This window comes from Chaetodon auriga, chromosome 7, assembly GCF_051107435.1.
Source record: "Chaetodon auriga isolate fChaAug3 chromosome 7, fChaAug3.hap1, whole genome shotgun sequence".
NCBI classification, from domain to species: Eukaryota; Metazoa; Chordata; class Actinopteri; order Chaetodontiformes; family Chaetodontidae; genus Chaetodon; species Chaetodon auriga.
The window spans coordinates 4,324,886-4,337,670 of record NC_135080.1 but is presented as its reverse complement, the minus strand read 5'-3'; the positions used below and the strand labels follow the sequence as shown (position 1 = coordinate 4,337,670).

The following is a 12,785-nucleotide window of genomic DNA, read 5'->3' as shown; positions in this document are numbered from 1 at the left end:
GTCCTACGACTTGTGTACAGATAGTACTCAAACCACTACAAATACTGATATTTTTGTACTGAAGTTGCAAAAAAGAAAAATACCAACAAAAAATTCTAATATTCAGTGTTTCTCACCAACATTTATTTCGAAATAAAGGAGAAATGGAGGAGACACTGAAACTTGCTGCTTAAACTAATGAAATTCTTTAAGATTTAACATCAGAGTGAGTCACAGCTCCTACTTCAGGGAGGAGAAACTGGGAGCAAGCAAAACAAAAACAACAAGAAACGTATTGTGAGGTTAAGCAGATAAGAAATAACTCAGTTAGTGGACATCTGAGCCAAGGCTGCACAATCCCTAAAATGTGTTAGTTTCATAACAGAATGTATTCAAAGTTTCAAAACTGGAGTCTGAACCTGCATCAAAATGCTCACAGTGACACATTTAATGGGATGCATGTGACAGTTTTAATGAGTGCAGTCGCTCATTAAAGAAACAGGCAAAGTTTTTCACAGTGTTCAGAAATGTGAAAATAATTCATCCCTTTCTCCTTGGCATGTGGCCAAATCTAACTGAACTGAAACCTGTTACTATATTTTTGAAATGTACAGTTAACAAAGAAATGCGACCAAAAATATAACTTCCTTGGTTGAGGTAATAAATCTGTGGAATAAAAACAGTTAATCACGGAGCTGTGGATTGGAAGGAACCTTTATCGTACTCGAAAAACTCTATTTTCTAAGTCTAATCCTAGCTGTTTTTCACTGAAAAACACAACTCAAAACGCAGAGACAACTGTATTTTACCCTCCAACAGTTCATACACTTACAATACACTGTCACTATTCACCTGCTTTACATGTTGAATTTCTCGCTGCAGTGAGTACAAATTAAACTCACTAACCATGACAAAGAGTTGGGGCCGCAGGTCTAATAAATCACGCTGTTTATTAATAGACATGTTTATGACACAGTATATATACTCATGATACAGTAGATGATTGCAAGGAAACAAGCTTGCCATATATATAAAAAAGAAAGAATGTCAAATGTTACAGATTGAGGATTTGGATATCATCTCTGTGATATGCCCCTGCTAAAATTCAGACTGTAGGGGAGTATTATCCCAGCATCAGTGTTCAAGGCCACCTCACATTCTCAAAGATGTAAATGGAAAAGAACATCCTGATCTTGGCAAGTGCAAGATCCCAGATGCCATCCCAAGTACATTTTTGGCCACTAAATTAAGCCTTTGAAATAATTCTTCAGTTTGTAATAACTGAGGAGTGAAAGGGTTTTGACTATTTATCTTTTCCTGAAATAGTATCACTGAAGTTAACCTTTTAGATACTTATGGACTTTGTTCTTTTGAAATGTTGTGACAGTAACAGAAAATTAAATATAAAATGGCATCTATAACATGTCTAGTTGCCATTACTAGTACACCAGTGTACCAGTGACTACAGTACCACAACAAACATTAAAGGTGAAGGCTCCACCTCATGAACAAAGCGTTCATGACATTATAAAAAAAACCACATTTTTACATAGTGAATATATTTGAAATGATAATTTACGGTGCTAAACAGTTACAGGAAGTAAATATTGTTGATTAGCAACTACAGAGGAACTCATGAGCATTAATATACAGTACAGTACCGTGGAGCTAACCAGAAAGTGCACTGCAGCAGTGAGCAGGTTCAGTGGATGAACAATGATCACAGGCCATAAACATGAATGTTAAGGTGCAAACCCATTATGCTTTTTTCTATTAGATTCTAATAGATTAGATTAATATCCTTACTTCAAATCACAGTTTTTTTTTTCCATTACAGTGAGTACAAAATGTTAATGAAACTACAGGTTTCCATTAGTAACTTGATGAAAGTGTTATGTTAATATAATGGCAAGTTAAAAGATATATTTCTGAGATTTCATCTTGTGAAATGGGATGTGATTGTTTTGTGATTCTGTAGGTTAATACTGGGATTAATAACATCAGTGCAGTCCATGGGTAATATATTTACATCTAACAATAATTTCATACTTATTTCTTCCGAAACCTCTAAATGTCTGCAGACTCCCCAAAACATTTCATAATTCACAGAAAAGGAGGTACGTCTTTGGACATTGAACTTGTGGCACTGTTAAAGCTTGATATCTGCTAAGACTGCATAAAATGCAATGATAGGAACAATCTGTCAGCCACACTGTGTATTATTTCTTCCATGGATACCATGAAAATGAGGCCATGTTTACCAGCTTGTTAGAGGAAGACAACATAATTCTCAGGGATCAAACCTGTTCTTCCTTCGTACGTTGCTTGGAGCCAGCCTGGTTCAACAGAGGGGTAAACTACAGGACAAAGGGAGACAGAAAACACACTGAAATCGAAGAGAAGAGAGGAGCCGACTCGTCCACTGATTTGATGTAACCACTTGGTTAGATTTTTTCCCAGACTTAGGGAATAGCAGTGAAAAAAAGAAAGGAAAGAAGATATTAGGCAGAAAAATAAACACATGAGGACGACTCCGGGTCAGACTGCTCTCTAAAGTCAGTCTCTACGGAGCATTTTAGCAGGCTTAAAAGGAGGATCGCCTTGTTTCATCACGCACATATAGTAGAAATCATAAAAACAACAAGATCAATCATTGTTGAGATACATCAAAATGAAGAGGAATGGCTTTAAAATTACTAGCTAAAACAATCTAGCAAAAAATATGCCGAATAAGGCTGTAGGGAGAAAGAGTGTGTTCATGTAGAGAGCAATAAAAGTACTCTGCCTGCTGGTAAGTGGTAGGGAGCGTTTGTTGACGTTTTTGTGTTTGGCTGCTGGCTCTGCAGGCTGTGTTAACAGGGAACAGGCACTGGTGCCTTCCATCACTAGGTTACAGTGACCTGTCTGCACTGGTTGTGGGCCAAGTCATCTCTTCATGGAAAAGGCAATAGGCAATAAAATATCCTGGGGCTGTTTGGATTTTAGTAATGCATATGGGGGTGTCATGCTAAGAGCAAAATGCTTTTTTGCCTCTACGTAACACTGGGAATTAGCCAAGTCTTTTCTGTGTGCTGCCAGTGCACAACAGACTGTCTGTGTACAGCATCCAGCGTCCAATCATCTTAATACAAGGAGGCATGTGTGCTGTTATGAGCGCTTCTGCAGCGAAGGAACTGTCAGCTCAGGCATATAATGTTCATCTTATGTTGTCTCTGCTCACCGTTTGAGAAGTGCGCCCCCTGGGGGAAGCTGAGCTCATGGCTGTGCTCTGCCTCACAGGAATACATCGCCTTGGCATCTCTAGAAAGACAACAGAAGCAGGCAATGTCATGGCAGACTGGAGGAGATGAGAATGGGATTAATTAGGTGAAACTGCTGTGGAAAGTGTCATGTTTTCACGGCACCTTCCGACCGGAACAGACTGGGGGGAAGAGGCATTTTCAAAGAGCAGCGCTCTGGCAGCGACACTGAAACAAAATGAAAAATAAAAGAGTTCACTCAACCTGATTGTATCAAGGTTAAAATGATAAACTGAAAAACAAAGTGTTTGGTAAACCATGTCACCAAAAGACAAAAATATCTCCTGATGATCAGAGAAAGTTAAATTCAAGTGCAGTCCATGCTCATTTATCATCGTCTATAAAATCAGCAGTGCTGCCTCGCAGAGAAATTCTAGCCTGAACCCAAAACAAAAGACGTCTCTCTGCCCAGCCAGCATTCCTCATTGTTTAGAATGATGTGAAAGGCGTAACGACACAGTACGGGAGGTTTCCTTCCTCTGGGCCGACTCGACTTCAGCACGGTGCAGCATTGAATCAAACTCTATTACAAGGCTGCACTTGACCTTGCATGCGACGTCCTCAGATTCAAGGGGACAACAGAGACTAGGGCAAGCTGGGTGGGTGCTAAACAAGGAAACTACTTGAAAAACCGTGTGACTGGCTTCTCAGACATGACAAGTCAAACAATCTATTTGTCCCGAGAGAAGGAGCACAGACTGCTGCTGGGTCACGTCGACCACAGAGCAGGCAGAGCGTAATTAAAGCCAGCACTCCCACCAGAGAGGAAAAGACATAAATCTCCTCACACATACTCATCCGATCTTACAGACCTCTCAATGCTCTGATGACGGAGGAGGCTGATGACTCAGAGTGCATATCCAAAAAACGATCAGAGGTATCAGAGGACTGCAACCAATAGAGTTTTTGAATAATCGATGTTTCATTTTGTCTATAAAATGCATTTTCCCAGGGCCAAGGTAATGATCCACTGAGTGTTTGGCATTTTTGGTGACAGATAACTATTAATCAGTGATCAATGATCTGCACTGGGTTTTAGGTGAGTAATAATCAATAAAATGTCCACAAGATAAGATTTTCTACTGGTATTACACTGCATTTGATATCATCATTTGTCTCAGCGGTAGGCTATGATGAGAAAATGATTAGCTTTTAAAAACCCATTACACTGAGCCAGGTCTTTGGTAACCATTGCTGACTGAGGTGTCCATCCTGTGGCGGATCACTTGTTTTGGAGGAAGGTCTGGGTGTTCAGTAGGCTTTAAACTCTCCTTGGGCTCCAGTGTTGACAGACTTTGGACAGATCCAGAGCAGCTCCTGCGGCCTTGAGGGAGACATACAAATAATAACTCCTGCCTCTGTGTAAATGTTACAAAGACACTTCATTTTGATACTGAAATAATTCATTATGCTTAAGTCGAGGGGGTGCTGTCAGTCCAGGAGGAACACCTTATGAAAATAAAACTATCAAATTTATGAATTCTGTCCTGAAACGACACTTTCATGAGGTTTCTTTCCACTACATTACTCCAAAGGGAAACAATATCAGTGATCTAATGACAGGAAAGCTTAAACTTGCATTACTTGATGAGTAACCTACCTTCAGAAATATGCAATGATTTCAGAGAGGGAGCAGCTGAGCGGTTCAGCAGTGCTGGTCTGAGGTCAGTGCGGCAGTGGGGGGCTTTTTTGGGGGCAGGAGACAGCCTGGGTGCAATGCTGACTGAGGAAAGGCTGAGGGCGTCCTCTGACTCTCCATCTGTACGCCCTGCATCCTCCCTGGAGCTGGACTCTGGGCTGCTGATGCATACAGCGCTTCTGGGGCCATTGGAGTGCTGTGATGGCGTTCGGCGGAGGTCCAGGACTGACTTGTCCTTGACCGGAGCAGAGGAAGCTGTTTTGGACGAGCTGTTCTGCTCAGAGGAGTGGGAGGACAAAGACTCCATGCTGCCCATGGGGGTGCTGCTTGGACTACTGCTGAAAGTGTCACCTATGCAGGGACCAGAGAAGAGGCATACACGGCCCTCATTAAAACCTGCTGAATGAGGAAGTGATTGTAGTTACTTTATGGCGGCGTGATAATGCCTTTCTCTGAAGAGATAATATTCATTTGGATGGGTTACATTAGCTTTCCATTTGAAAAGCAACCAAATATGAGTTGAATGGCTCAGAAATGCAGTGAGACTGTGTGCAAATGTCTGATAGATATTAAAGACCGCTGACAGGTTCTGCGAAATTGTGGTGTGATAACCTGTGGCGGTTCTCACTGCTTTGGTACTCACTTTCTGCATCTGCCAGGCACAGTGTTGGGGTGTAGAGGCTACGGGGCTTCCTGGGCCCCGTGGACAGACAGATGGCCCTACTCCTGCGAGAGCCAGGCCGGCTCTGGGGTTGAGGCAGAGGCACATTGGGATCCGGAGGCTGGTGAAAGATCTGGAGGTCGACAAAGGAGTACTGATTACTCAACACAAATACATAATCCGTGCGTTTATCACCAACACACTGGTATTTAAATTGGGTTTACAAAAACCTGTCTGCATGCAGGGTCACACTCAGTATCTGTTTTGCTAAACATTACAAAATTGCACACCATTTTGCCCATAAATTTGTACTTACAAACATGGAAATGCTTTGAGCTTTGCAACAAAATACCTTTAAAAGTAAGAATTAATTGGTATAATGCAGGTAGAATTACAAGCATATTGTACGGCAAAAGATGAGTCACCTTGATGAAGTTCTCGATAAGTATTTCCACCACAATGTTTTGGAACTTGATGTTCATCATGGCAGCCACAGTTTCCTCTTGTGACCGCATCAGTGTGGGCCCAAAGATGACGCCCAGGTTGGACACCGTCATCAGGTTGAACTGGCTTTGTGTGGAAACTCTGCAGGTCGAGGACATGGGCATGACACGAGTACAAGATGCTGATACACCCACAATGCAACCTCTGCAAACCATGTGTTTTTTTTCAGTTTCATTCTACCAGATACTGACAGTTTTAGAGACACCCACAGATGCATTAAGTTATCCCCAAACTGTGACGACAATTTAATGACTCTCAGCAATTTTCATCTCCTTTCATAGAGCTTTTCTTTTTTTAAGGCTGCAGTGTCACTGACTCATTTCAGGAACACGTACGTGACAAGGTGTTTTATTAGTAACTCCAGCATTTCCTTGTTCCTCTCGGGCAGCTTATGAACCAAAGCATGGACAGCACAAACCCTGTAGTTCTGGTCATCTGACTCTGAGGAAAGGCAAATGGATATAAAATGATCAAGAAGCTCATATACTTGCACAGAAAATGTGGAGCTGCCAATTATTGACTTTTGAAAGTATATCCAGAGGTGTAGAAATCAGCAAATGAGCACAGATTAAACCAACTTAACATCTCAATTTGACACTGAATGAGAGCTATGTCACGCATATGGCAGGGAGGCATTTTCTGAGATGGAAACTACTTAATTAGTTCAATCTTTGCTCATTTGATTTCCCTCACATCAGTGCCCAGATTCAGTGCCCACAAAACTCATCTCATTTTAAAGGAATACTTTTGAAATGCAGCTCAGTTCAAACTCAATTCCCCTCAAAAAGGTTGGATATAAATTCACAATATGTTAGAGAAATCCAGCCTGATCCAAAATAAATCTAAAATTACAGAATTTTTAAACTCAAATATGCTGTCCTCTGGCACACATTTTACCTATTTACTACAATCTTGGTTTAAAAACAACAACAATTTCTACACTAAGCAGATATGCATCCTTGATTAGTGGTGTGTGTTTTGAATTTTGCCACGCTCTGCTAACTTAAGAAGCTCTCTTTCCTGTATGATCATAAAGTAAATGGAGCGGCTGGTAAAACATCTATTATGTCATAGCTGTTCGTAACTTTTCATAACTTACTGACTGCCATGATAAAATCTTTGTGGAGCTTGAAGGTCATTAGAGGCTCCGAGAGACACCTGGTGAATAAAAAGAATGGTTGCCATTTATTTCCTGAACGACTTTGGTATTTTGAATGCAGCCACCTTCCTTTGTAAGTCACTGGCAACACCGAATGCATGACTAACACCGGGGAGGTTTCAAAAGAGGCATGATGGAGGTAATGATGATTCCTGACAGCTAAAGACACACAGCTGGTGGGGCGAGCTGACCTGAGGTAATTCTTCAGACCGCTGGTGATAGTTTTGTTGTCCCACGTCTCCGGATCCAGGTCCATATCCACCGGTGCCTTGGATGCTAATGGACACACATTTTATTTTTATAGCACCACAACAGCACACTGTAAACTGAGTGAAGAAACCCACACAACCTAACATGACATGACAGGCTGCTAAAGGAGCATTAAAAACACTGACTCTGAAATAAAAGTAAGCTCACAGAGGACATGTGTGCTGTCTCACAGAGATGGAGATTAAGCTTTAGAGGGCCTTTAATCAATCATTCAGACATTTCCTGTTCAAATGTATGCAAACAGGATTACCGTGGGTCATCTAATAAAGTAATATGAGTAACATGAGGCCAGATGGTTGTTACACTGTCACACCACAAGGAGGACCTCTTTCCTCACTCTGCTGGGTCACATTGTGTTTGCTTACACTTTAGTTCCAGCTTGACATGGTTGAAAAAAGTGAGCTGTTCATACAGTAGATTTTTAAAAACTATGAAAATTTAGGTATTTTGACACTACAGAAATGCGTTTGTTAGTTTAGCTAAATGGCATGTGAGAAAATAATTAAATACTGTACAAACAGTACAGAGGACAGAAAAAGCACTACAGTTCAAGCCTTGACAAACAATGATAATACTTTCAATTTCATCTTCAGTTCCTTTAAACACAGTTTTCATTTGTAGATTCTGTTCTGCTGACTTGTGAGGGGTAAAATATGTTGTTTTTTCTGATTTTAAGGCTACTTACAAAAGACCGTGGTCATCAGCTTCTGCACTTTGGAGTTGACCCCTCCAATTCTGTACAGTCCCATTGTGTTTATGCCTGTGTGGTAACGGAAAAGGAAATTAAAGCACTGGAACGAGGACCAAAGATTTTCTTATGCCGATGCAATGTGCTGGCATGCTCGCTAATGAATGACAAATGAAAGCTGAGAGATTCAAACGCCTCACCTCTCATCTCCACCAGGTCAATGCATTTCCTTACAAAATTAAATCCCGCCTCATTAAGAAATGCTGGAATACAACACGAGAATAGGGTCGACATGTCAATTACTGTCGGTTAACCACACATCACACAGGAACAATAAGCTGTGCCCTACGTTTGAGCTCCAACTAATAAGATACAACCCCTGTGCTGGAAGGCTCCGCTCTGTCAGCTGAGTGGGTGCAAGTCAAGGAATTGTGTTAATGAACACAGATAGCTATAGGTACCAATGTGTTGGATATGTGTGTGTTGGAGATTTTAGAAGCCTTACAAAGCAGAATGTATGTATTTCAACAATAAAAGGAGCTTAGAAAAGACAAATAAACACTTACTCTCTTCCTTTTTGCTTAATGTGGCTGGCAGGTTGTAAATCTAGAGAAAGTGGGGAAAAAAAAACTTAAGCGAGCCTTTGGTTAAAATTACACAAAATCCCACAAAGAAGAGATTTATGTCAGACAATTTTCCCAGAGTTCTTTTGCTTTAAGTGGGCTGTCCTATTTTTAGCACAAGTGGATGGTGAGGTCATGGTTTCTTGTAAAGACCCACCAGAAGAGGGTGCAAGTAACCAATAATTCAGTTTTGGTGTTGTTTTCCTGTCAAACAAACAACTAAAAAGCATCCTGGCCAAACAGCAGCCAGCACAAAATGAATATTTCAAAAGCTCACCGGCTCCTTGCCATCCATGGCCTCCAGCCACAATCTTCTGTTGGACTCTGACAGTGCCTGCAGTGTCATAACGCCATGCCTGGAAAGATTTCAGAGAAAAGCTGGTCTCAGTCTGATCTCATTGCCTTGGGGCCCCTGGACAGACCATGTTTACACTGGCTGAAACCACTATAAAAGGACTAGTGTGACTAAAATAGTTCATGTGCAAATGCTTGAATTCAAACTGTGCCCTTGGTTGGCTCGGTGCTTCACATTCCACTCCCAATTAAATGCTACATGTGCTTAATATTAGAGTGATTCATTTTTTTTTGCACCCAACATGCACACACCTCCATCATCTGTGCTGTACAGCACAGCAGTTCTCGTCTCACCTGACTGTGTGCTGCATAGCTTGAGACTGTCCTGAGCATTACTTGCACTTGATTCACAGCACTGCTATCGGACGTAATGATAGCATTATGTGATGATACCGGCAAACAAAAACAAACCCCACCCAGTAGTGATAGTTAGTACTAGCATGGAGCCATGTCAAGTTGCATGTGTTGTGATGAATATCAACAAATGAATTCATTTTTAACCTTACCTCAAGGGGTATCTCGCCATGCAGGTAGTTTTGGATTCATTTGACTAGGTTTTGAGATATCTGCCTCTGATCTTAACGTCTCCGCTCCAATACAGTGGAGCTGGAAAGCATTTTGTTTGTGATGCTCACAACACTGAAAACACTTAAAAGAATGAGAGGCAACTCTTTTAATGTTAGTCTAATTCAGCTATCTGTCTTATTCGGAGATGGATTATCAAAATCTGGCCAAATAAAATAAAACTATCTGCATGGCTAAATACTCCTTTTGTAATTTGGGTGAACCAACCCTTTAAGAATGAGCTTCTGAGATGGTTGGCCGGACTTTGGCTGGACAATAGATGCAACAGCATGTTTATTATAATGAGGATGAATGGATCAGCTTGAAACTGACTGGAGCTTGGCCCACATTGTCCTTGTGGTTGGAACAAGCACCTTGGGGCATTTCCGTTTATGATAAATGAGTTGTCCTGCAAATAAACTGCAGTTATTGTTCGCGCTCAGCTACGCTCACTGAGGGTGAGCAGCGCTGGCCCCGCTGGTGCTGTGCAACAATAACACGCAGTGACGAGCTCACTGTATATTCTGAAGTACACTTCACAATAATGAGCTCATATCAAGCTCTCGTGACATATGACTTGATTAATGCAGTCACCGTTAATCAGCAGGCAGCCAAGTTGAACTTGTTCCCCGGTGCAACATTAAATACAGATCAGTCATGTTCACATCCAGCTAAAAGATTTCAAAATTTAAAGAGAGACAAAATGATCAAATGATTCAGAGAAGAACATAAATCAATGTATTACTTGAGTGACTGCAGATAAGTATAAATAATTTAAGAATATATATATAATAGAATATCTGCGTTCTTTCGCCCATATTGACCAGGAGACATCTGATTTTGTGAAGTGGTAAGAAGGCAACAGTCATTCATTACAAGGCTTAGATTTGAGACTGAGTGAATGATATGATTAGCAGCACACATGCAGCACATGCAACTGCTCTGAAAGGGCAGCACTGGTCAGTTCACATACCGGACTTTACAGAAAAACTGAAGCGGTCTGAAAAGAGTTCCACGATAGATGTCATTTCTACATTGACATGAACACAGAGAAAAGACGGAATGGGTTCAAAATGGAGTAAATATCGATGCTGTGAACATACAACAAACAAGAGTCTGGGGAGGGGAGGGGGGACTTGAGGAACATGCAGGACACAAACAGAGCTGAAAACATCTAACACTGGTAAACAGGGAGCCTTTGGAGATGTTAATCAAACCTGAACAGCTCTTGCTATGCTGAGTACTCCCAAGATAATCTGGGTTAATTGCCAGTATCTACTGGGTTTAATAAAACTCAAAATGTATGAGAAGAAAACATCCCACATGCGCTTCATCAGTCTTTAAGTATGTTAGTTGTAAAAAAAAAAGGCCTTCTGTCTCCATGTGGGTGACTTTTGCTCTGATAGAAAGGTAATATTTAAAATAGTGAACTGTTTTTCCTAATTGTTTTCTTCAAACAAGCTGACATGCCAGGGACGGTGGTAAAAGTCTTAAATTGGATATTTTGTCAGTGTTTTCAGTCCATGTAAGTGACAAGACATTTCGAGGGAAATGCAGCTGATTCACACAGTCACAGACCTCTCCACCACTTCGATATCAAAGCAGAAACGCTTGTCGATGGAATCGGTTTTCCTCCGAATGCAGGACTTGAGCTTGAACATCTCTGGCTGGTTCAGGACAAGACCATTCTGAAAATAAACGCACCATACATGAATACATACAGATTTGAATGAAAAATGATAGAAACTGTAATGCGCATGTGAAGCCTTCTTCTTTAATTCTTCCCTTTTTCTAACAGTCGAAAAACAGTAATGCGACCATCCTGTTAGAAAACGCCAAAACTTATTGATCTAATACATATGAAATAATAATGGCCTGTATGAGGCCTTGTGAAGTTTTCACTCATCTGTTCAGTTGACTGTGTACAAAACAACACAGCCCAACTTTGTGTGTTAAAAGGTTATTTTACTTCCTTGAGTTCTTTCTTGTTATTTGCAGATGTTGCTATCTCTGAACCATTTTTGTCCGCCTTGAGTTAACAAGTCTTTTGTTTTCTGTGCCCAATTCATAGTTCTGTCATCTTTTTTTTTTCCCTCTGGGTTGAGACGTTCTTATAAGCCTCAAGGGGGTTCTTTGTTTCACCCACACAGAATTATATTTGCTCAGTCTTTTCTCAGCTTTCTTCATTTGTATGTGCAACTAAACTGAACTTAACAAGAAAACTGAGCTACACTAAACAAAACTAAATGAAACTAAACTACCTGTTTCCCAGCCGACTTATTTTCAGTGTTGCTCATGGTGAAGGTCTTGCTGCCTTTCTCATATGTGCAGTAATGACGTGTCCAAGTGCATCCCAGAGGACCTAGGACAGAAAAATAAATAAGGAAATGAAAATGGTGGCTGAGCCAAAATATTTTTTCTCTGAATCACAGAGCTTCTGGAAAGACTTCTGAAAATCAATTTGAAATTACAGTGTGATAAATCAAAAGTTGTTTATCACTGCTGATAAAAATCTACCATTTGGGTATCTCCCCCCTTGTTTGAGAGCACATCAAAGTGAATCGGTAAACAGGATGAATTATGAGCTCTGTGTGAGAGGATCTCTTCTGCAGAGGCCTGGGAGAACTCAAGACATGTTTATGGTGATGGATGTAAAACCATGCACTTATGAGTGAGGAAGGGGGTGGGTGGGGGGGAGTGTGAGAGAGCCTGGCTGGCTGGGAGCCCGGCTCGAAAGACTCACGTTTCTCCTGGACATACAGGAAGCCTTCCATCGTCCACTGGCCTGGGGGTTTATAGTCCTGATCTGCAGACCTTATCCTCTTCATCAGCTTCTCCACTTCCTGCTTGGTGCTCACAAAGTTGTTTCGTGTCTGCACAGAGAATGCAGGATTGGCTCGTAATTGCATCAACACAGGAAGTCTTGTGTATCAGCTTTTTATTTTCTGTTATTTCTCCTCTCAAAACTACCCTTTTTGCCAACTTCAGGACTGAAATAAATAAAGGAAAAATATCCAACATATGGCAAATGCTTCATATTTGTGC

General features: G+C 41.0%; 1 protein-coding gene across 4 annotated transcripts in view; it reads right to left on the bottom strand.

The window, feature by feature from the left end:
* Positions 1-232: 232 nt before the first annotated feature.
* The window catches only part of arhgap42b (Rho GTPase activating protein 42b), a 56,888-nt gene continuing 44,335 nt past the window's right edge, over positions 233-12,785 (bottom strand). The window contains exons 8-25 of one of the 4 annotated variants that reach the window (XM_076735963.1): positions 12,484-12,613; positions 12,002-12,102; positions 11,319-11,428; positions 10,714-10,770; positions 9,100-9,178; positions 8,766-8,805; positions 8,400-8,462; positions 8,197-8,271; positions 7,433-7,517; positions 7,182-7,240; positions 6,418-6,523; positions 6,004-6,163; positions 5,561-5,711; positions 4,879-5,280; positions 4,446-4,602; positions 3,384-3,446; positions 3,200-3,279; positions 233-2,336 (exon numbers count right to left, since the gene is read on the bottom strand). In XM_076735963.1, coding sequence (XP_076592078.1) covers positions 2,248-2,336; positions 3,200-3,279; positions 3,384-3,446; positions 4,446-4,602; positions 4,879-5,280; positions 5,561-5,711; positions 6,004-6,163; positions 6,418-6,523; positions 7,182-7,240; positions 7,433-7,517; positions 8,197-8,271; positions 8,400-8,462; positions 8,766-8,805; positions 9,100-9,178; positions 10,714-10,770; positions 11,319-11,428; positions 12,002-12,102; positions 12,484-12,613 — 2,007 coding nt within the window. In that variant the 3' untranslated portion in view covers positions 233-2,247. The remainder of the gene's footprint in view (positions 2,337-3,199; positions 3,280-3,383; positions 3,447-4,445; positions 4,603-4,878; positions 5,281-5,560; positions 5,712-6,003; positions 6,164-6,417; positions 6,524-7,181; positions 7,241-7,432; positions 7,518-8,196; positions 8,272-8,399; positions 8,463-8,765; positions 8,806-9,099; positions 9,179-10,713; positions 10,771-11,318; positions 11,429-12,001; positions 12,103-12,483; positions 12,614-12,785) is intronic. The other 3 variants (XM_076735964.1, XM_076735965.1, XM_076735966.1) reach the window with 3 other exon arrangements.